This window comes from Fukomys damarensis, unplaced genomic scaffold (assembly GCF_012274545.1).
Source record: "Fukomys damarensis isolate Sample0158 unplaced genomic scaffold, DMR_v1.0_HiC HiC_scaffold_14, whole genome shotgun sequence".
Taxonomy (NCBI): Eukaryota; Metazoa; Chordata; class Mammalia; order Rodentia; family Bathyergidae; genus Fukomys; species Fukomys damarensis.
This window is the reverse complement of record NW_022900926.1, coordinates 65,897,456-65,919,312: the sequence shown is the minus strand read 5'-3', so window position 1 is coordinate 65,919,312 and position 21,857 is coordinate 65,897,456. Positions and strand designations below refer to the sequence as shown.

Genomic DNA, 21,857 nt, shown 5'->3' with positions numbered 1-21,857 from the left:
AAAAAAAAAAAAAAAAAAAAAAAAAAAAGTTTTTGTTGTTATTTGCACGGGACTTAAAGTATCCTGAGGGCACTTGTTCTTAGGGAAGATGACCACTACACAGGAGTTCAAGGCTATGCTGACCCCATCTACTGAGCAAGTCGTCAAAGTTGTTTCCTTGAGACACCTCTAGGTGAAGCTGTCTGCTTCTGATGGCACCTCTTGTACTGCTTACTCTTTTTATATACTTTTATATACTTTTTTCTTTGCAATACTGTGGATAGAGCCCAGGGCCTTCACAATGAACTACATGTCACAATGAACTACAGTCTTTTTAAAAACTTCTGTATTGTGAGATGGGGCCTTGCAAAGTCACTAAGTTGCTCAGGCTGGACTCAAATTTGTAATTCTCCTCCTAAGTCTTCCAGAATCCTGGAATTACAGGAACACACCATCAGTCCCTGCCCCACACTGCTTACTCTTGTCATAAAGCACCCTGCTATGATCTGACAGCTCTGCAGTGCACGAAGCCTTGCACTTGTGTGCACACACAATGTGCTATCTTCTAGAACTGTGTTGGCGTGGCTGCAGCCACAGGCAGTTATTTAATTTAAAGTGGAATTTTATGTTCAGTTTCTCAGATGTAACAGCCATATTTCAACCAGCCTTCTGGTCAGCAGAGATACAGGATACTTCTCTCACGATCAGGGTCCCACCGCTCTCTCTCTCTCTCTCCTACCCCCCAGGGCTCTCCTGCTGCAACCTGCAACCACAGCTCACCCTGTTCCCCGGCCTCCACCTTCTACCCTCACCAAGAGCAGGCATTCAGGGTCATCCACAAAACTGTCACCGCAGGCTGCGGGGGTTGACACCATCCAGTTCCCAGCTCAGCACACTTTTGCAATACCACTCAGTTGCTATCGAACAAACTGACAGGAAATGTGCACTAACAGATGTTATGCTTTTTCTGATTGCTGGGGAACAATATTCTGATCGATTGACTTGTCCATAATGCAGTCCATTCTGCTCATCTCTTCTCACTTGTCTGTTTTGAAGTAAACTTTTCTTGAAGCTTGCCATCCCCTAAAGCACGAATCCTATATACACATCATGGGACTTTTCAGAAGCCCTTATGGCTAGATCAACTAACTAGCCCATAACACTAGCACTAACTTCTCAAATGGACTAATAGTTTAGACTAATTAGACTAATGCTGTTTTAGTTTATAAAAACAGTTCTGGGGTACAATAAAAATAGTGAATGCTACTACTACTGCTGTGTGTCATCCAATGGAAAGACAAGAATCTTCAATACCAGTAATGTCATGTCAAACCTGAACAGCAGTCCATTTGTTTGGCAGAGTTAGTTGTGAGTTGCAGTTCAGAGAAGGCATATTTAAAAGCGTGCCATAAATCTGCATTAAGAACAATGCATTGGGCCGGGGATTTAGCTCAGTGGTTCCACCGCCTACGTTGCAAGCACAAGGACCTGCGTTTGATCCCCGGTACCAACAAACAAACAAACAAACAAACAAACAAAAATGCAGTAACATGAAACTTTGTTAATGTCATTGGAATTCTGTGACTATACTACTTCAATTCCAGCTTTTTAAGAAAAGTCATCATGGGAGATGAAACTTGGGTCTCTGCTTATGATCATGAGTCCAAGATTCAGAGTCCTCAAAGGAAACCACTCAGTTCTTGTGCAAAACAAAATAAAACAAAGCAGTGCATCAGATCCAACATGAACATGACATCAACTGTGATGACAAAAGACTGTGACTGTGTCTTTTGACCTAGATGGAACTGTGTGAGCAAAGCTGGTACCACCAGGAATACTCCAGTGAATTTTGATTAAGACCTTACTACAGTGTGCCGAGAAATGGTGTGGATAGCCAGGGGCAAACAGTTCCATCCGCTATCATGACAGTACTCTGTGTCACACATCGCTTCTGGCACAGCAATTTTTATCCTCATCCACCGTATTCACTGGATCTGGCATCATGCAACTACTGGCTCTTCCTCAAAGTCAAAATGACCATGAAACATTTTAAATTGGTTCAAGACACTGAGGCAGCCACAACAGTGCAGACAGACACTCACAAAAAATGACTTCTACAGCTGTTTCAGAAAGACGGGATAAGAGTGTTCCAAGTGAGAAGCAGTATTCTGAGAGAGATTAATGGCAGTATCTTCTACTATAATAAATCTTTAAAAAAATTTAACATTTGCTCTATTTTCTGACTGTTCCTCATATTTGCTTGCGTCTGTGGCTCCTTTCAGTCCACACTGTGAGGCTCTCCTGTGCCTTAGTGAGCAAGTTCTGGTGCTCTCATTGCTCCTGAGATGCTGTGATCCTGCCTGGGATGCAGGGTTACTGACAATTTGGACCTTTAAGTCCTCTTTCACTCTCTGAATGCAGTGCCTCTTTCCACTTAGGTACATCTCCTTTAATTCCTTTCCAGAGTTTTATGGTTGTCAATGTACAGATTTTTTACCTTTGCTCTCTCATTATTTCATATTTTTCTCTGATGTTAGTGTAAACTTAAAATAATTTGAGGTTATTTTTATTGTTTTATAATAAATTTTACTTTTACATGTTGGTTTTCTACCTAGCAACCTATTGAACTTGTTTATTAATTTGAATGGTTGGACTGTAGATGCTTTTCAATTTTCTATATATACAAGCATGTCATGTGCCATTAGCAATAGTTTCATCTTTCTTTCAAACTACTTTTTTTGTTGTTGTTGAGACAGGGTCAGGATGGCCTCAAACTCACAGCGATCCTTGGGCCTTAGCCTCCCAAGTGCTGAGATTATAGGGACGTGCTGCCATGCCCAGCTTCAAGCTATGCTTACATTTCTCCTGACTTCTGCTGTGGGTGGCACCTCTCATCTAGCAGCCACGGCGAAGAAGGGCACCCATGACCAACTCACACTGAAGAAAGACTTCTAATACTTTGCTACTGTGTGACGTGTGCTGTGGCTTTGCAGATGTCCTTTACTAGACTGAGAAGTCTGGCATGTATAATAACTTAGGGTGCTAAAGCCTTCCCAGGCAGGTTGTCATGTGAACATAAACACTCAACTCCTTTTGGTAAATGCCACAGGGTGCTTTCTGGGTCACACAGAGTATATTTAGTTCTCTACGAAGCTGCCAACTGTCTTCCAAAGTGGCTGCACCACTTTTGTATTGCCACCAGCAATGAGTAAGAGTTCTTGCAAAGAATCCACTTGTAAAAATTCTTCTCTATTACACATTTGTTTCCTATTTCATTAATTCCTGCTCCTTTACTATTTCCTTCCCCCCACATGCTCTCCATTTGATCTGTTCCTGTGCTGTGTACAGAGACAAAGTAACCTTCCTGCTCAGGAAAGCTTTTACTTCATCTCACAAAACTTGATATGCAGCATTTTTATGGTCATTCAAGATACCTGATGATGCCCATTGCAGTTTCTCCTGTGCACAGTTTTCAAATAATTGGTATGCATTTATTTCTCACCCACCTCTAACATGGTCTGAAAATTGACAATTTCAATGCTCTGAAATCTGCTGGGGCATACTTTGCAACCCATCCCACATTTGTCCTTGGCGAGCTCTTCCCAATCCCTTGAACCGTGCTATACCCTGTCTGGTCAAGCCTGCTGACCATTCTCTAATACTCAAGCCACAGTGATCTCTGTCTGTTTCATCAGATCTTATAAGATCTGTTCAAGCAGAGTGTTGTAGCTTGAGAATTCAGGCAGTTTAATGCTCAAAATTAAAGCAACCAAGAGGGTAGAAACCGAATTTCCCTATGGCGTTAGGGTCTTTGGGAGGCGATTAGGTCATTAGGGTGGAGCCCCCACAACCGAATCCTGGAAGCTTTATAAGGAGAGAAACACAGGCAAGGAATATCCATACTCTTGCCAAGATACCATGCAGCCCAGGCTCCTTACCAGAACCATGCATTGCTGCATTGTCTTTCAAACTGTTAGCTTAACAAAATACCTTTCTTGATAAAGTAGGCTGTCTCAGGTATTTTGTTAGTCACAAAAAGCTAACTAATACAACACAGGAATCAGCAAACCTTTTCTCTCAAGGCAAGAAGGTGGACAGTTCAGGATTTGCTATCCCTACTCAGTCTGTTACATAGTACCCATTCAGGTCATAGGTAAGAGTGGGCATTGGCTGACCCATGCTACAGTCTCCCTGAAGGGATACGGATGTATCTATTTCTCTTTTTAGTTCTGTCATTTCATCTTAAATGTTTTGAAGCTGTGGAGGCTGATATTCATTATGAAGTGCCCCTTCCCCATGCTGGCTTCCTTTGCTTACCAGCCTGACAAACACACTTTGTTCATTTGCTTCCAACTTCCCAGTTGGACCTTATATGCGTGTCTGATAGACAGTATATGGCTGTGGTTTTTTTACATTGGGATTTTAAATTTGAAGTGATTAAAAATCCATAGGAATTTGCAGAGACAGTATAAAGGGTTCCGTGTGCCCTCTACCCAATTTTCCCAGTGGTAAATCTGGCACACTACAGCAAAACATCAAACCTGGGAGGTTGGTAGGGGTGTAAGTTTTACATCACCTCTGAGTGCGCACAAGCCTTTGAACCTACCACAAGACACAATGGTTCCATGCCCACAGGATCTCCCTTGTGCCACTTCTATATTCTACCCTGTCTCTAACCCCTGGCAACCAGGAATATGCCTTCAAGCTTTTCACTGTGCCATTTGGGGAATGTTATATGAATAGAATCAGGCACATGACCTTCTGAAATTGGCTTTTTACTTACATTATCCCTTCTGAGAGCCATTCAAGTTATTTCAAGTGTCAGCAATTCCTTCTGGAGTGGGGATGTACCAGTCTCTTTAAACATTCACCCACATTAAGACATCTAGGGTGTTTCCAACCTCTACTACTACAAATAAAGCTGCTAAGAATATCCAAGTACAGGTTTTTCAATGAAACTAACTTTTCATTTCTCTGGGATAAACACCCAGAAATGTGACTGCTAGATCATATGGTGAGGGAATGTTTAGCCTTTTGAAACTCTGCCAAATCATTTTCCAGAGTAGCTGCATACATTTTATACTGCCACCAGCCATAGAGAAGGCTATTTGAATCTCACATCCACACCACAATTTGGTAGAGTCACTCTTTTTTAAAATTTACCCTTTCCCTCTTGTGGTATCTGCTCTGGTAAAATGTCTGTTCATGTCTTCGGCTACCTTTTAATTGTACCACACTTGTACTGCTGAGTTTTAAGATTATTTCTAAAAAAAAAAGATTATTTCTAAGTAACAACTTTGCCAGGTGAGTGGTTTGCAACTACTTTCTTCCAGCTTACCTTTTTCTCATCTTAATTAACAATTTTTAATTTTGTTGAGGTCAAATTTATTTTTTTCATGAATGTGATTTTGGGATGAAGTATGAGAACTCTTTGCCAAAGAGCCCTAAGCCCCAAAGACTTTCTAGGATTTTCTGAAAGTGTTAGAATGAATTTCATGTTTTACCTGAGTTTACCTTGGTACCAAGTATGGGTCAAGGCTGAGATTCACTTTTGCCTCTGGATGTCTGACCGTTCTGATACCACCCACTAACGCCTCCCCTTCCTCTGCTGAATTGCTTCTGCATCTGTCCATCAGCTAAGAGCACAGGAGCGGCTCCTTCACCCTGGTCCACTGGCCACGTGTCCACTCTTCACCAACATGACACGGCTCAGTTATTGGATCCCTACAGGAAGCTACAGCAATGGGTACAGAGGTCCCTTCCACTTTCTTCATCAGGCTCATTTTCCCCCAGAGAATAAGTTCTTTGAAGGTCCCTATTTCACCTTTTGTAAACCCTGACAAATTTGGCACATAGCAGGAATTCAGTCTTCTACTCAGGGAATGAGCCTGACAAGTACCAGAACATGACCTGTCACCTCAGTTCTCAATCAACTGCTGCAGCTCAATCAATAAATGGGCAGGAGGGGCTTTAAGAAAAGATATTAAATGCACTTTCTAATTCAATGCTTGTGCACAAGCACATAATTACTGTCTTACTGTGTAACTCAAGCCAAAATCCTGACTCACGGCTCATCCTGTCAGCAAATGCTAACCAAGCCAGCCTGCTCCAAGACACATGTGAAAACTATAATCCTGAATGCTATCTTTTCCTGAAATTTTTACACCAAAAGAAATGGTGTTCACAGGCATCTATCTGCTCTCAGGACAGCTACGCTGTGTGCTATAACCATCCCAGATGGGCTCTGCTTTGGTGTGATGCCAAAACTGCTCAGCTGCATGCCAAAACACTGAGCCCAGCCATACCTACAGACTCTGTAATCCTGGGCCCAGACAGCCAGCAGCACAGCAGGTGACCCAAGCTAGAGGTGGCACCCTCCATTACCCAGCCACACGACTGCCAGCAAATCACACTATTTCTGGGAGCCTCCCTCCATCACTGCAGCTGTGCAAATGATGACTGAATTTGATTCCATTCATTACCAGTGCTGATGAGCTCCCCCTATCCTGATGAAAGACCTGGCTAGGTACTAGACATCCTGTCCTTGAGAAAAGAGAATATACTGGTAATAATCACTGGCATCCTCTACAGTGAGGAAAGGAGAGGTAATGTGGTACAGATACAGTTCATCTAGACGACAACTCCAGGGTAAAAACCAGACTGGCAAATCTCCATTCATGTCACTAAACACTGGAAAGTTCACTCTTGAAAATACCCCTAAATGAAAAGAGGTTAGAATGTGCTCCAGATGCGGGTACTATCAGCAATGTTTTAGAGGGAGAAAACCTCACCACTCAACAGCAAACATGCGGAGTGATCTGTGGCAGGTCAGAACTAATCAGCTCCACAAGATCATGTCTAAGGAATCCTGTTAGGACAGGGGCCCTTCAGGTATCTGCTCTCCTGTAGAGTCATAGCGACCTGAACTTCACAACTTACATACAAATTATCCCTTCATCTCTCACTCTGAAGAATTAGCATGGCATCTAATCCAAACAGCCCAACAACACACAGGACTGGAGGGCCTAGAAATGGGCAGTAAGCTCATGACACTGCCTTGAAGGTCAGTACCTGGGCCGAGTGAAACATCAGAACTTCCGTAAAAACTTTAAGAAGGTTTGTATAGACACTAATTCAGTTTTCTAAATGTGGCTTTGTTTTGGCCCTGCTCTACAAACAGCCAGGGTAAGACACCCAGATAAAACTGAAGGACAGACACACTGCTTCTTTCTGTAGTAACACTATGAGTTATGCCCAGCACCTCCACCATTCCCTGTGCTGCCTGCCATTTCAGAGTGACAGAGGTTATTTCAAAAGTGCCACGGTTGCAAAATGTTTACATTCCAGAATGTGTTTAAACGTGTTTCTCAGGCATGTCTGTGTTGTGCTTTTACTTTCCTGAGTATAACGCTGTTTCATTAAACAGACCCCTCCTCCTTTTCCTTGGGGAAGTGCTGGACTCAACCGCCTGAGGACAGGTGGCTTGTGAGAAGCGGCATGGCCAAGACCAGAAAAACACAACTAATTTAAACTAACTGGGGCTACATGGAGAGAGAGCAACACAGAAGGCCACAGGGCAACTCTGCTATCCTCAAGGGTGAATGGAATTCAGGGGGCATCCTGGAGCCCCAGGTCAAGGTGGCAGAGGACTGGCTGGATGGCTCTGAGGCTCAGAATGTCAGCTTGGTGCCAAGCACTCACTGTGATCCACAGATATGGCCTCTGGCTTCTCTAACTAAACAAATACAATTAATAAACAAAAGCAGCTTCTATTTTGGAAACAGGATTTACGGTGCTTTGGAATGAGAGCAAGGAAAAGCTGAGGTAATGAACTCCAGTGTCCCTGTGGCACAGGGCAGAAACCAAAACCAGAAAAACCAGTTTTCAGTGTTCTAAATGCCTCACAGTAAATATTTAACAGTAAACAGCTCAACCCTGGCATGTTTATGTGCAAAGGAAGGTTCACTTACTCAAATCAGCTGGCAGTGATGTACAATGACACTTCCATGGAACAACACTTCTATTCTAAATTTCTGATACTGTCCATCAGTGCTCTAGTCCCATCAGCAGTGTAACACTATAAATATTAATAAACAAAACAGCAAAGATAAACTGATTTTCTTTGGTCCAGAAGTCCTAGACTGACTTTAGAGATGCTACGATAAAATTTTTGCTCCTTCTCAGAAGTCAGATTAGAATTTGGCACAATCTTACAAAATAATCCATAAAGAGCCGGGCATGGTGGCGCATGCCTGTAATCCCAGCATTCGGGAGGCTGACACAGGAGAATTGCTATGAGTTTGAGACCAGCCTGGGCAACATATTGAGTCCCAGAGCAGTCTGAACTACATAGTGAGACCCTGTCTCAAAAAACCAAAACAAACAAACAAACAAACCCATAAAGGAGCTGTCACAGTAGGCAGGCCAAGGCAGCCTGTGGCCAGCCTACACTTATGTCCAACCCTGTGCAGCCTTCTTGCATCAGGACAGAGGCATGTGGAAATTATTAAAAATGGTTCATGAGAGCAAAGGCAACCTAAGTCTGGGTACTTCCTACTCTACAGTACTGTACTCCACAGCCACACGTACCTGAGTCCCATGTCTCCCTGACATCTTACCTGTCCTTTGCCCAGACCCTCTCTGCCCATTCTGAAAAGGAAGGTTTTACCTGCTAAAGAGCACGGGTGAGTGCACACCATCAGTGAATTGACCTTGTTGTCCTCAACAAGGGATATGTATCATGGCCTAGAAAATACCACTGGCTTCAAACAAATTCAAATCTTTTTCAGCATCCTATCAGTTCACTCACTTTTAGCCTCTACAGTTCCCACATTAGCTAGTTTGCATGTCAAATACTGTGTGTGTCCAGTGTGGAATTTTGTGATGCAACATGATCACTGACAGTGGCTCCTAGACAGAATTTGGTCGGATCAGGGCAAGAGAGCTGTGCAAAGGAAGAAAGCTTCCCTGAGGGTGATGGAAAGTGTCTCATCACAGACAGTACAAGTACGGACAAGAGAGTACTGCTGGTCCAAACACTTGTGAAAGAGGCACACAGAGTAGGCAATGGGCGGTCAGCACGCCACTGTAGGGTAGTTGAGAAGTCCAAAGAGAAGGGCTCTGCAAGCACGCCAAGGATGGTGTCCATGCAGCCCTCCAGCAGCACTGGAACAGCCTTGGTGTACTTCTGAGAATGCTGTGGGCTGCGTGCTGAGCATCAGGACCAACTGTTCACTGTACCTCCTTGGATCTAGCATACAGTGACTATTTTAAAAAGTTACTGAGGGGCTTGGAATTTAGTTTAGTGGTTCTGCTGCCTGCCTCACAAGCACAAGGTCCCAAGTTCGATCACTGGTACCAATAAACAAACAAACAAACAAATAAAAATTAGAAAGTTATTGAACTTATAAGTAACTAAATGAGCACCTTTTAAGGCTTGATGGAAAACCTACCATTTTCTGGTCCTACCTTAGAGGGGGAAAGAAAGGTTGAACAGGATGTATGAGTTACCAACAAGAAATTCAGAGAGTGCATTGTGAAATTCTTTTTCATAAAACAAATGGTACAAGATGCTGGGACATTTTGAAAGTGAGTGAATACCAGTATCTCCTTCAAAGCAGACCTTGTGATTCTTGTCTCCAGCAAGCTAATTTTTATTTCACTGTCTTTAAACTAGGTATAAAGTGACTTGCACTGCAATGCATCCCCAGAATTTTAACTGACACAAAGAACAAGAGCAACCCGCTAGCAAGTGCTACTTGGCACACCCCAACCACCTCTGGCGTATCACTGAAATGCTGGCACTCACGAGTGAAAACAGCAGCAAGCTCCCATATTTCAAATGCAGGAAAACAATCTCCACCCAGCCAATGAAGGTGTGCTCTTCAGCTCTTGGGTATCCCAGGCCTGGCCAGCCCTGCAGCACCCCTCATCGTCCAGCTGGTCTCACCAAGCAGAGGGCTCTCCTAGCTGGGGACAGCCCTTGCCTTCCAACTAGACTCTCACCTGACTACTCTGATGGACAAATTCCACTGGGAAAAGAAATCTTATATTTGTTCAGGAGGATTCTGGAAAGGACTCAAGAATAAAGAAAATAAAGCGCCAAGTTGGTATAAAGATAGCAAATGTGGGGATATTCACATGAAAAGAGGAATAATAGTACACAGTATCTTTGGGGGGCCTGCTGGGTGACACCTTGTAGAGCTAAGCAACACCCCCTATGGATTCGAGCACTAAAGTTCCTACCTAGGGTCAACTCACTGTCTGATGGCTCCACCTCCTTGCAGTGACTCCTGCCAAAAATAAGGGGGATCTTAGTTCCAGTCCTTCCTATCCAAATCCAGGCTACCTCGGGAGCCTAAATGGACATGCCAGGGTGATGGCTGACAGCCCCGGCACAGAAGCCACCCATGTATGCAGCTGCAGACATACAGACGTCCTGTATTCAAGAAGCCTGGCTCTTAAGCATGCACTTAGGTCTTTCATACACGTGTGCACTAACAGTTTCACACATGCATGTGTACAGGCATATGTGCATGTCTGTTAAACATTCTATTCTTTACTGTTTTAGTTCTATACAAATAACTCATATAAAGGCATCATAAAGGAAGAGAATGCTAATGTACAAGAAAATAAAAACCTCTCAGAACTCTAGTTAGACAAAGTATAATTACTATTATTGACTAAATATTTTCTCAGGAAAGCCCAGGACTTTGGGATGCACTCTCCTAGTGTTCTCTCTCTTTCCAAGTAACTGTTTCAGACACCCCCGTCCTCTTTTAATCCCTACTCCAGGTAGTCCTCTCTGGGGCTTATCCTACGTCTTCCAGGGTGGGAATATGACCTAGGGCTTGTCAGAGAAGCTCAAACTAGTATCTGGTTCAGCAATGGACTTGAAAGAAGATTTCTAGGGAGTGCAGCAGAGTTATCCAAAAGCACTCTCCCACCTCTGTAAGGTGGGCTTACACCTACAGGGTCATCCCAGGATGAAGGGAGGACAGACAGCACTTGTCCCACCCCAAACCTTCTGTCCCTAAACGTATACTTGTCAAATGTTCAACAGGAGGGCAGGGTCTCCAAGAACTCCAACCTGACTCTCCGTGCAGCTCCATCCATGCACTGGTGTCCTGGCTCCTGAGAGTGAGATAAATGACAGCACACTGAATTTACAGGTGTGCTACTCTGGTACTGCCAGGGAGGGCTACATTCAAGAGTTGTGGGAACCATGAGAATGTTTACGGTTCACCTAACAGACAAGCAGGGGAAAAAGATCTCAGGGTCAGCTGCACAACTTCATAGCACCACATAAGGCTAAGGCTCCATCCGTCTTTCCTTGGAGTATGAGCACTTCCTCCTTACAGTAACAGGGAAAAAGTATGTCTACATTCAGCCGTCTCAAATATCCTAATCTCCCATGTGTCTTGCTGGCGAAACTGGGCCAGACAGCCTCATGACCCTCTAGAGAAAGACGCACAGAAGAATGGCTTGCCTCTCTCTACAGTGGTGCCTCAGTTCACAAACTCAATTCTCTATTCACAATTTCAATTCTTTCTCCACAGCTCTGGTCACAAACTGAACTGGATGAAAATCGAATCAAATTTTCCCCATAAGGTCAACAATGAACCTAACCACTGAATTTGATTCAGTTCTTGTCACACTCAGTTTTTGACCAGAAATGGGAAAGAACCAAGTTTGTGAATTGAGGTGGTACACTTTTTTGGGTTTCTGGGATTAAACTCAGGCCTTGTGCTTATGAGGCAGACAGCGGGACCACTGTGCCAAATCCCCGGCCTCGAGGTACCATTTCTCTACCTGTGACATCCAGATTATTTACATAAAGAAACTTGGGAAAAAGTTAAACAGAACATGTTCTGTATTACAACTGTCAGGGGAGCTCCTTAAGTATACAAGGAAAGGGTCTTCTAGGGTGGTAAAAAATGGTCTCAAGTTGAAAACTTCGAAGTAGTGATGGGTGAACTGTGAGAATCTACTGGAAACCACTGTACTCTACCCCTTACATGGATGAACTGTACGCAGAGCTACGGGAAGAAATCAAGCCTAGAACACCAAGGAAGACAGGTCCCAACGGTGTTAAGAAACCGATCTTCACGAGGGAGGTGTGAGGCAGGGTGTGAACTGCTACCCTCCACTCTGCCGTTCTTCCCTGTGTGTGCTGTGCCAACCTGTTACCCAAGACGTCCCACGGGCAGTGGCCAGCACAGGGTTAGTCGACTGGAGAGGGCAATATGAGCCAGCTCTGCTCCTGCCCTTCAAGTCTAACCCTTGCAGAGAACTTTACAGAACCAAACCTGTAACACATGTGACAGAGCAAGGTTGGACAGAGTCTGTGCCTTTTCCCTTGAAGGAGGGTCTGCTTCAAATAACCGAGAACAGAGTGAAAGCTTCCCACTCCTCAGGGAGAGCCAGAGGAAGCAGCCAGGTTGCGGAGAAGAAAGGCCTTCACCGGGCGCTGAGGCACACAGGGCCTCTCCTGGCTCTCCTGGCCTGTTCTATGGGAAGAGTACTGGGGTGACTGATCCCAGGGGCCTGGGCAACACCTCAATGGTGAAGTGAGTGAGGCCTGGCAGCAGGACAGGGACCTCTTGGCCACCACTGAGGATTTAACCCTTTATCCTTAGCTGCGTGACACCCAGGATGCATTTTTGTTGATTTATAGAATGGGAATCTGAAAAGGAAATATGTTGCTCTGGGGAAAGAAAGATGCATTTTTTTATAAAACTGAAATTATATCCTGAGATTTGTCTCTAGTCTATTATCGGAAAATAAGCTATATTTGAAAGATTTTTACTCATGAAGACAAAATACATCCACTGGCACTACTGATGTATTGCTTATAGTACTATCAAGAATACAGCAAATTTTTAGCCATATCAAGCAAATCCACAGCTCCTTATTGAATATTTACAAAGATTCACCTTCTAGAACTAAGCTCTCTGGAGTCCTAGGAATACCTGGTTTTTAAAGATTCCCCAGGCCAGGGAAACCTCCCTCCTGGGAGCTAGATGTGGGGGCAGGAGTGAAAGGTGCATGTGCAACTGTAGGAGAGGGCAGCGCGTTTCAGTGGCGCCACAGGTGCCATTCACCGACCACTGGCGCTCTGAAGTGGATTTCACTTCTTCACCAAGAGGGTTCCTTCTAGCTCTTCTCTTCATTCTCTCCAAACTATATTCTGAATTCTCTGCTTTAAGTTACCCATGGAGATCAGACTTTCTTGCCTGGTAACAGAATTCACAATAGGATGTATGTGTACTTTTAAGTTTGAATTTCCATTACTCGGTTTTTCAGCTTCTCTATCATTTCAAAAAGACAGCTTCCTGCTTAAGTTTAAAATGGTTGTTGGCCAAAGGAAAAGGACAGAGTGGCATGGACTCAGCTGGGCGTCTTCTCATCACCTGCCATCCAGGTCCTGAAGAGGACACCGCAAGCAGAGGAAAGCCCACCTCCCACCACCTAGAGCGTCACTGGTCAGGGTGAGCGTGGGCTGCAGGCTTCCACCAAACCCAGGTCTGAAACCGGCAGAACTAATAAGGAAGACTACTGCAAGAACACTGCTCACTTGGTACACTGTACTTACTGCAGCAGATTGCCTGCTTGTCAGTAGATGGCAAAATCCCTCAGGCACTTGTAACGAGAGGAAGCTCCTTCCCCTGCGCCTCTACACTGCTGCAAGTGCCATGCACAGGTGAGGTTACACAGCCAATCTGTCTACATCAAGGATGCCTAGGAAGCTGGGAACACACTGTGCTCTAGGATCTCCCCACCCACCTCCTCCCGCCAACAGTGCAGGGAGTACTGCCCACTTGCAGACAGTTGTCAGACTGGAGGCTGCCCTTCCTTAGAGCCACACCCTTCCTCCATCACCTTCTCAGTCCATGCATACCCAACCCTTTCTTAGGAGCAAGAGAGACAGATGGAAACCCCTCCTGATCCCTGCCTCACAGGTCACTCTGGGGAGGCCAACTCTGCCTCCCCACCCTTCAAGCACCAGAACCTAATTCTCCACAATGCAATTCAGTGACCATTTCTAATTTTACCAAATTTCAAAGTTTGGACTCTCAGCCCATCATGAAATGGGTGCATTCCATTGACCTGCATCCTCTGCTGGACACAGACTCCTTGGCCCAGCAGTTCCATTGTACTGCCAGGCACAGTCACTTTCCCACAAGGCCAAGTCCGTCACACGTCATCCCACTAAAGTACTAAAGGCCACACTTCTGCTGGGCTTGAAACACGTTTTCTTTCCATGACTCCATGCGGATGAAGAGCATATACTCATGCCATATACCTCACACAGCTCTGCTCCAATACTCTCTGCCAACAACTCTTTGACTTGAATGCTACTGAGGAGGGATCTGTTCCACCGGTGTAGCATTGAAACCATTACTCAATCACTAAAAACATTATTCAAGGTGAACACCATTTGAGAACAGGGACAAAATCAAAGGGTGAACCATAACACTCACCTATAGTTTTACGAGGTCATAGATGCTCCACTGGGTAGAGCAGTAAGAAGCAGCCTGGAAAGCAAGCAGCAGGGGACAGCGACTCTCCTGCCCATCCCTGAGGAGTTCCCAGGACCCACATGAGTCCTGGCCTCAATGTTCAGCAGCACAGGTCTACATAAGCTTTCCATAGCTTTTCTTCACAACATTTTGGTCTTAGAACTCTGAAAGACTTCAAAGCATGGACAGTTTCTCTCACATACAAAAGCGTGGAAGTTAAAACAAGCAGCCAGCAGGGGCCCCACAGGACACAAGTTAGATATGGTATGTGGCCAGACAGAGATGTGTCACCATGGGATGGCACATTCTCTGCCCCTCCACTGTATGCTCACTAGCTCAGCCTTCCAACTCGGGACAGATAAACAAATCCCAAATTCATTCCAGGTATCTGCCCATATGTACAAGGGAGCCATGGGCCTCGCCAGCTGTGAGTCTGATCTCACAACATTTTTACACAATGGAGTGGAAACTTCAGGTAGAAGGAAAGCTGTTCTTCTCCAGCAACCCAACAGGGGACAAAAGCTGTATGCATTGCTTCCACAATCACACAGCTATGTGGCTGGACCAGACAGACTCTGCCATTTCAATCAGCAACAGCTGGTATACCCTTGAATTGCAGGGATCAATTTATTAAATGCTGGCAGGGTGCTCAGTACTAGAAATTACAGGAGAGCACAGCATTGTCCTTTCATTACAAAAGGTCGCAGTCTGGCATAGGAAAGGACCATGAAAACCCACAAGCAGATACTCAGGCATCTTGCCTGCAGCCAGCCCAAGACACACTGCAGGAAGCTCAGGAAGGGCTCAGCATGGGCATTCAGAGAAAGGTCCACAAGGAAAAAGGTATCCCTTTAAAAAGACAAGTAAAAGAGACACCACAGGCTCAAAGGAGGGGTCAGGGAAGGTGGCAGAAGACTAAGTACCCAATGATATGGCAGGCCAGGCATGTTTTGTATTTGTCTCAGCAACTCTGTGCAGTGGGGAATCATCACTGGAAGGAATGAATAAGGAAATAAAGTAGAGAGAGTAAAGTTGCAGATATGCTGTAAAGCTTGCTCCTGTGACTAGGGAAGGGCAGCAGACAAAGTGGAACTTCACAATAGGAGAATTTGTTTTCCTAAGCTGGGAGACACCTGAGTTTTTCAAGCAAGGGAAAGAACCAGCAGAAGAGATCAAGTTAAAGACAGAGGATGGAAATAAAAGCATAAACAAGGGAACAACCACATGAAGAGCTGGATGTTCCCCAGAGCCCTGACTGGAGGTCCCAAGAGCTAAGAGCAGTCCTATAATTTTGAAGTGAATAGTTGAAGCTGACACATTTTAGTGAGCTTCCAAATCATTCCTGGCATCTTTACAACTTAAACTCTCAATACACTAAAGTGTTAAAATGTGGGAGCTACATACAAATTTGTGGAAATTTACGATCATTAGAATCTTGAAGAGATATAATCCGTGTATTAGAGAGCTCAGCAAGAAAATAATTTCAAAAAGCCACATTAAATGAACACTAGTTTGATGAGTTCACTGTAAGAACACCAGGTTCAGCTGGTTATAAACTGTCCCATCAGAGACAACACCAAGAAACCAGGATCCAGAACACACCAGATCCTAATGAGCAAAAGCCTGAGGCCCTATAGCACATGTAACTAACTACAGCTGTGCCAAACGCGCAGCATTTATCTGTCACATTCTGTAACAAAATGGCACTGCTCTTTCAGAGTCCCCACAATCCCTCTATGTACTTACCAGCTCACTTAGCACTGCCTGTGCTCCAGTCACAGGCCCAGAAGTTCTGAAATGTCCTCATGGAGCAAACGCAAGTCCAGAACAGCTCACTTATAACCATTTAAGTTTACCCAGAGAACCACTTAGGCAGAATGTTTTTGTACGTACTATCTGGAGGGCTGCTTGGGTGGGTGTCATTTCAGTCAATTTTTGTACTGAATAAATTTGATAAAATTGAAAAAAATTGATAAAATATTTGATATAATATTTTGATATTTTGTGGTATATTATAAAAATTAATGAAAAAAATTATGCCATTTTTGGTCATTCTGTATTTAAATAATTGCACTGGTGACCCTAACCCCTGAGAAGGCACCACGTTTCACTGACACCAATACAGGTGATAAAAGGGCCGAATGGTTTCGTCTTTTCTAACTGTCATACCATCAGAACAAGACCAAGAATCACTCAAGTTTCTCAGAACTGAGACAGAGCAGTGGTTGTCAACATCAGACCTTGTGCCCACATGGAGCTTCTCCAAAGATGAAGTCAAACCACCACCTCACGAACAGACCTCAACTAAACACACCTTCTTGATCTTTTCTGTGAAATGCTAACTATCATGGAGAAAGGATGGAAAAAATGCTGAGCCTTTGTCATAGTATGGCCTTCTGGGGCTACAACAACTGATCATATCTGTACCTGTAAGTTTATGAGCTGCGCAGTTGATTTTCCTTGGAGGCACAAGGCCTGAGCAATAAATGCATACAAATCCTCCAGGCAAAGAGTGTCTACCTGAAAGTGACAGAGAAAAGATCAGAGTTAGGCTATATTTAAAAACTTCAATACTTCTTATAGATTGCTGTAAATTATTAAATATGGGCACACACATACACAGGAATGTACACAGGCTCGAGTGCACACCACACATGCCCAATAGACATCAGATCCTGAGCGAAAAGCACAGCCTCTTCCCCTGTGCCCTCTACAACTCCTGGCTGCAAAGCTCTCCTTGGTGTCGTTTGGCTATGCACGTATATCACAGACCAAGCTGGTCAGGGGAACTTGGACTCCTATCAAGGTTTCTTTCTAGCAAGGCAAAGAGGTCCAGAATATCTGGAAGTTACCAGGAGGTGCCAACTGAGTTTGAGTCTTTGAGCAATGCAGGTGATTGCTGTAGGCACAAACTGTATGGAGCAGAAAATTCAGGGATTTCCAGACAGAGAGCACCCACAACTAGGCTGGACTGGGATGGTCAGGGTAAGGGGACAGATCCATCTTCAACAGCCCCAGATGAGACTTGTCACTTTGTATCACAGTCTGAAGTAAATCAGGATTCTATAGTATGAGTTTCTCCCTTTACATGTGAATCATGGACATGAGAAGCTTTAAAGAATGGTTACAGTCTACACCTCTATGCCTGTTGCCTCCACACTCCTGAGCTGTCCCTGACCTTACTAAGGCCACTATATCTGCCACCCAGCTGGAAGTACCATGGTGGCCACTTGCCAAGTAATTCCACTATCACACAAGAACACAAGAGCTCTGTCCCAGTTGGAAGGAGCACACTGTGGAGAGCAAGGCTTAGAAGAAATAAATGAGAACAATAACAAATCTATCAGTAACAATTTCACTGATCTGTTCTAAATAATAAAATGCCAGTATGTCTACCTGTGATGAAATTCCCTACCATAATCAGAAATGTCATTTTATTACAGACTCCTGCTGACCCCAACTTTGAAATTCCTCTGGAAAAATGCGAGAGACATTCAGGCATGAGCCACCCTCCCACCGCCACACAAAGGGCCACTGAGCACTCTTACTGACCCATCACTACCTGTGGTGTGTTTATTGTATAAGCAAAACCTTTATACAAAGGACAATAATTCTAACAGGGTGGGGGCAGGGGGCACAAATGTATGGGATTCATGAGCAAGAAAAAAGATCCTAATTGTAGAAGCCAGAACAAGCACCAAGTATATTTTTAAATCCATAACTACTCTCCCTCTGCTTAGACTGATGTTAGCTGGCATGTAATTTTACTTCCTGCAGTTAGAGACCATTGAAGGTTGATTTTACACCAGCAGCCTAGAAGAAAAAGCACCAGGTGCCAAGTTTTCTCACAGGTAATCTATATCACATCTGACCACTTCTGCAGTGGACAAATGCGAAACTACCAGAAGTTGCCAAAGACACTTAGTAATATCCAATTCTTTCGACTTCCAATAATGGCCATCATTATATACGACGTTACAAACTATCTCTTTACTATAGATTATATAAAGTATGTATCATTTCCAGAATATAAATGTATCCTTCCAGAGTATTCCCTCAAATTAGTATTAAATCTTTTGTTAACTTAAGGTTGGCCCTAAGGAGAATACTGCATTTCTCACTGAATATGGCTACACAATTTCATCCCACATGTATATCTAAACATCTAATTTAACTTTATGAAAAAAAATATATATTTGAGTGCTGAGAAATGAACCCTGCACTTTGCACAAACTAGAAAAGCTCTTTTCTTATTTTTTATCTTTTGAATTTTGGGACTGGGTCTTGATAAGTTGCCCAGGCTGGTCTTGAATTTGCAGCCTGCCTCAGCCTCCTGAGTAGCCTGGATTACAGGTGTGTGTTACCACATCCAGCATGAAACTATAACATTTTGATAAATTTATCCTTCTAGCTATACTGAGAGAATAATTATCTGCATGTTGAAAACATAGCACCTTTCCACCCTGATACCACTGACTCATTGATGACTTCTATCTGTGGAACTGACTTTTCATCTCCTTTGAAATCAAACCACCACTCTACTTGCACCTACATCCACTGTAGACTTTCTATTTAAGAGGTCAATGTCAACAGGGAAAAGGTAAGGCAGAAATTCTCTTGCTTCAGGGTCTTATGAACTGTGATGTGAAGTTATTCTGTGGGATGCTCAACTTTTTCTGACTGAAGTGGACTTTGATAAATGACAATCACCTGCAACATTATCAAGAGTAGAAGAGCTACACTGAATGAGCGTGGAGGGTGCTAAAGCCACCTCCAGAGCAATTCACCACTCGTGCTTCAAGGGTGCCGAAAACAGCATTCCTAGCTACACATGCCACTGAGAGCAAAACATTCACTTTCATGGGTGAGAAAACTCCACTTTCTGTCTAATCACCACTTCCTAATTCCCACTATGGATTGCCTTCAACCACAGACACTCGCAGATTAATAAATAATGTACAGAAAAACAGTAATTAATAATGTATGTGCTTATTAAATATGTAATATCAAAAGAAATGTCACCTAATATTTAAATATTACATGATTCATGCCATTCTATGTTGACATATTTTGCTAAATTTGGTACAAATATTCTACTCAACACAGACTGACTGATCATGCCAGGGCAGACCTATCCTTGGGGGAGAGGAGAGGAGGTGATGGAAGGCTTGGAAGGGTCTAGTGGACTGGTGAGAAAATCTCAACAGGCTGCAGAAGACATGCAACAACAGTGAAACAAACCTGTCTTAAGACAATACAGCAGAGTGTGAAGCAACGAGCAAAGAAAGGGGTCTTTCACTAAGGTGAAGACATTATTAGGATGTCGGAAACCATCAAGACAAATCTTTTAATTGACCCTTATGATTTTCTTCTATAAACAAAATGTAAAACTAATGAGGAAGGAACAGATCAACTTGCTGAATGATCCAAAAATGAAGGAATCCTACTGCACAGTCTGAGTGTGGCCTGGGCACACAGGCTCAGCAGGGCAGGAAGAGGAGTAACCAGGACAAGATCAGATACTTCAATGAGCACCTCTGCACAACACTGCACATGTTCCAGAACATGGCTGCCAAGTAACCTCAGAGCTGGCTGTCATTATTATCTCATTTTCAGATTGCAAGATGGGTTTTGGCACTCAGGAAGCAGGTTCTGATGAAGGTAGCAAAAGTGATCTACCTAGAGGGTCAGAGCTACTAAGCCAGGACTGCCGCCAGATGCTTCTCATCAGTTCCTGAGACCCTGGGAGCGAAAACTGCCCTTAACATTACAGAAGGATGAGGTGGCACACGCAAGAGCCTGAGGAAGCTCAGCCAAAGCAAGGCAGGTCCTGCACCTGCACAATGCCCAAAGCCTCAGATATGAGCAGATGCGGCTGCCAGCCACATTTCACACCAGGACCTCATTTCTGGAATATCCTGAATGACTCAATGGAATAGATGCTGGCCAGAGATGAGCTGGAGACCAGCCTGCTTCTCTACCCACGGCATCCCAGGAAAGAAGGGGCCAGAAGCAAAGAACATTTGTAGCCACAAGAACAGCAAGCTCAGCGTCACCTGGATGAAGAGGTAGATCAACAGGCAGCACAGAGCCCTTAGTGGGCTCTCCACAGCCTGCAGCTCTTCCCTCGAAGAGGAGAGACTGAAACAGGACAGGAGTATATCCAGGCGCTGCGCTTGCACGGCCGGCTCCTCGTTCATCCACAGGATTTTCAAACTAGGTGTTCCTCCTGTTAAAAAGGAAAGAGAGGTTCATTTATTGTTATTCTCTGCACAACAGAGTTATAACATGCTTCTAGGAAACAATAAACAGAACACTAATCTCTTCCCTTCCTAATACATGAGGGGCTCAAAGCTTAAACCAAAATGCAAACATGAAAAAAAAAACTTCCCAGTTTAAAAGAAAAAAGAACTCTAAAGGGTCAGCATGCACATCTCACTGAAAATCTGTCTTCTTCTTTGTGAGGCTGGGGAGAGAATCCAGGGCCTCAAGCGTACTAGGCAAGTGCTCTACCACTATACCCATGGCCTAGCTCTTTGCTTCTTGGAGATGAGGGTCTTACTGTATTGCCCAAGCTGATCTAGAACTCGTGATTCCCCCATCCGCAGCCTCCTGAGTAGCTGGGATTACAAGTGAATACCACCATATCCAGCTCTTCTTTTTAATAGTTACATTTTGAGAAAAACCAGAAGCTTTTGCTTCTATCCATGTTTTGCTCTCTACTGTTAGGAACACATCCCAGAAGAGATGTCAGTGTGCCAGTCCAGGTGATCAGAATGCAGCCAGGCATGGGAGCACATGCCTGCAATCCCCGCACTCTGGGAGACTAAGGCAGGAGGATCCCAAGTTCAAGCTTAGCCAGGGCAACTTACAGACTTAGTGAGATCCTGTCTCAAAATAAAAAAAAATTTTAGATGGCTGGGGATTATAGCTCAGTTAAAAGGCCCTGTGTTCTCAGTACCAGGGAGAACACGGACAGATGGGGACAGACACACGGACATGGACACACACACACACACACACACACACACACACACATCAACAAAACAAAGGGCTGTTGTGTTGGAAATGCAGTCCATTCACCCCTTCCTCCATATCAGCGTTTTTTAGACTTTTGTGTACAAAACAGCCAGAAACTGAGTTAGTTGCATTTTCCTGGAATCTTTGTGAATCTTCTGATTTAGAGTGCTGTGCTCTTAAGGAGTCTACATTTTAACAACTCCAAAATCACTTCCCTAAAACCACAGTATTTGACAAAAGGAAAGTCCTTCTTAGTGTTTTATATATACATTTAAGTTAGTAAAATCGAGAGAAATCCTTAAAGCTTACTTAAATCAGCAAAAATCACAGGAGACT

At 44.0% G+C, this 21,857-nt stretch overlaps 1 protein-coding gene across 1 annotated transcript in view; it reads right to left on the bottom strand.

Annotated features, from left to right (window-relative positions):
• The window catches only part of Fam120b (family with sequence similarity 120B), a 76,490-nt gene that overhangs the window by 13,331 nt on the left and 41,302 nt on the right, over positions 1 to 21,857 (bottom strand). The window contains exons 5-6 of the mRNA XM_010628925.2: positions 20,558 to 20,730; positions 16,929 to 17,021 (exon numbers count right to left, since the gene is read on the bottom strand). Coding sequence (XP_010627227.1) covers positions 16,929 to 17,021; positions 20,558 to 20,730 — 266 coding nt within the window. The remainder of the gene's footprint in view (positions 1 to 16,928; positions 17,022 to 20,557; positions 20,731 to 21,857) is intronic.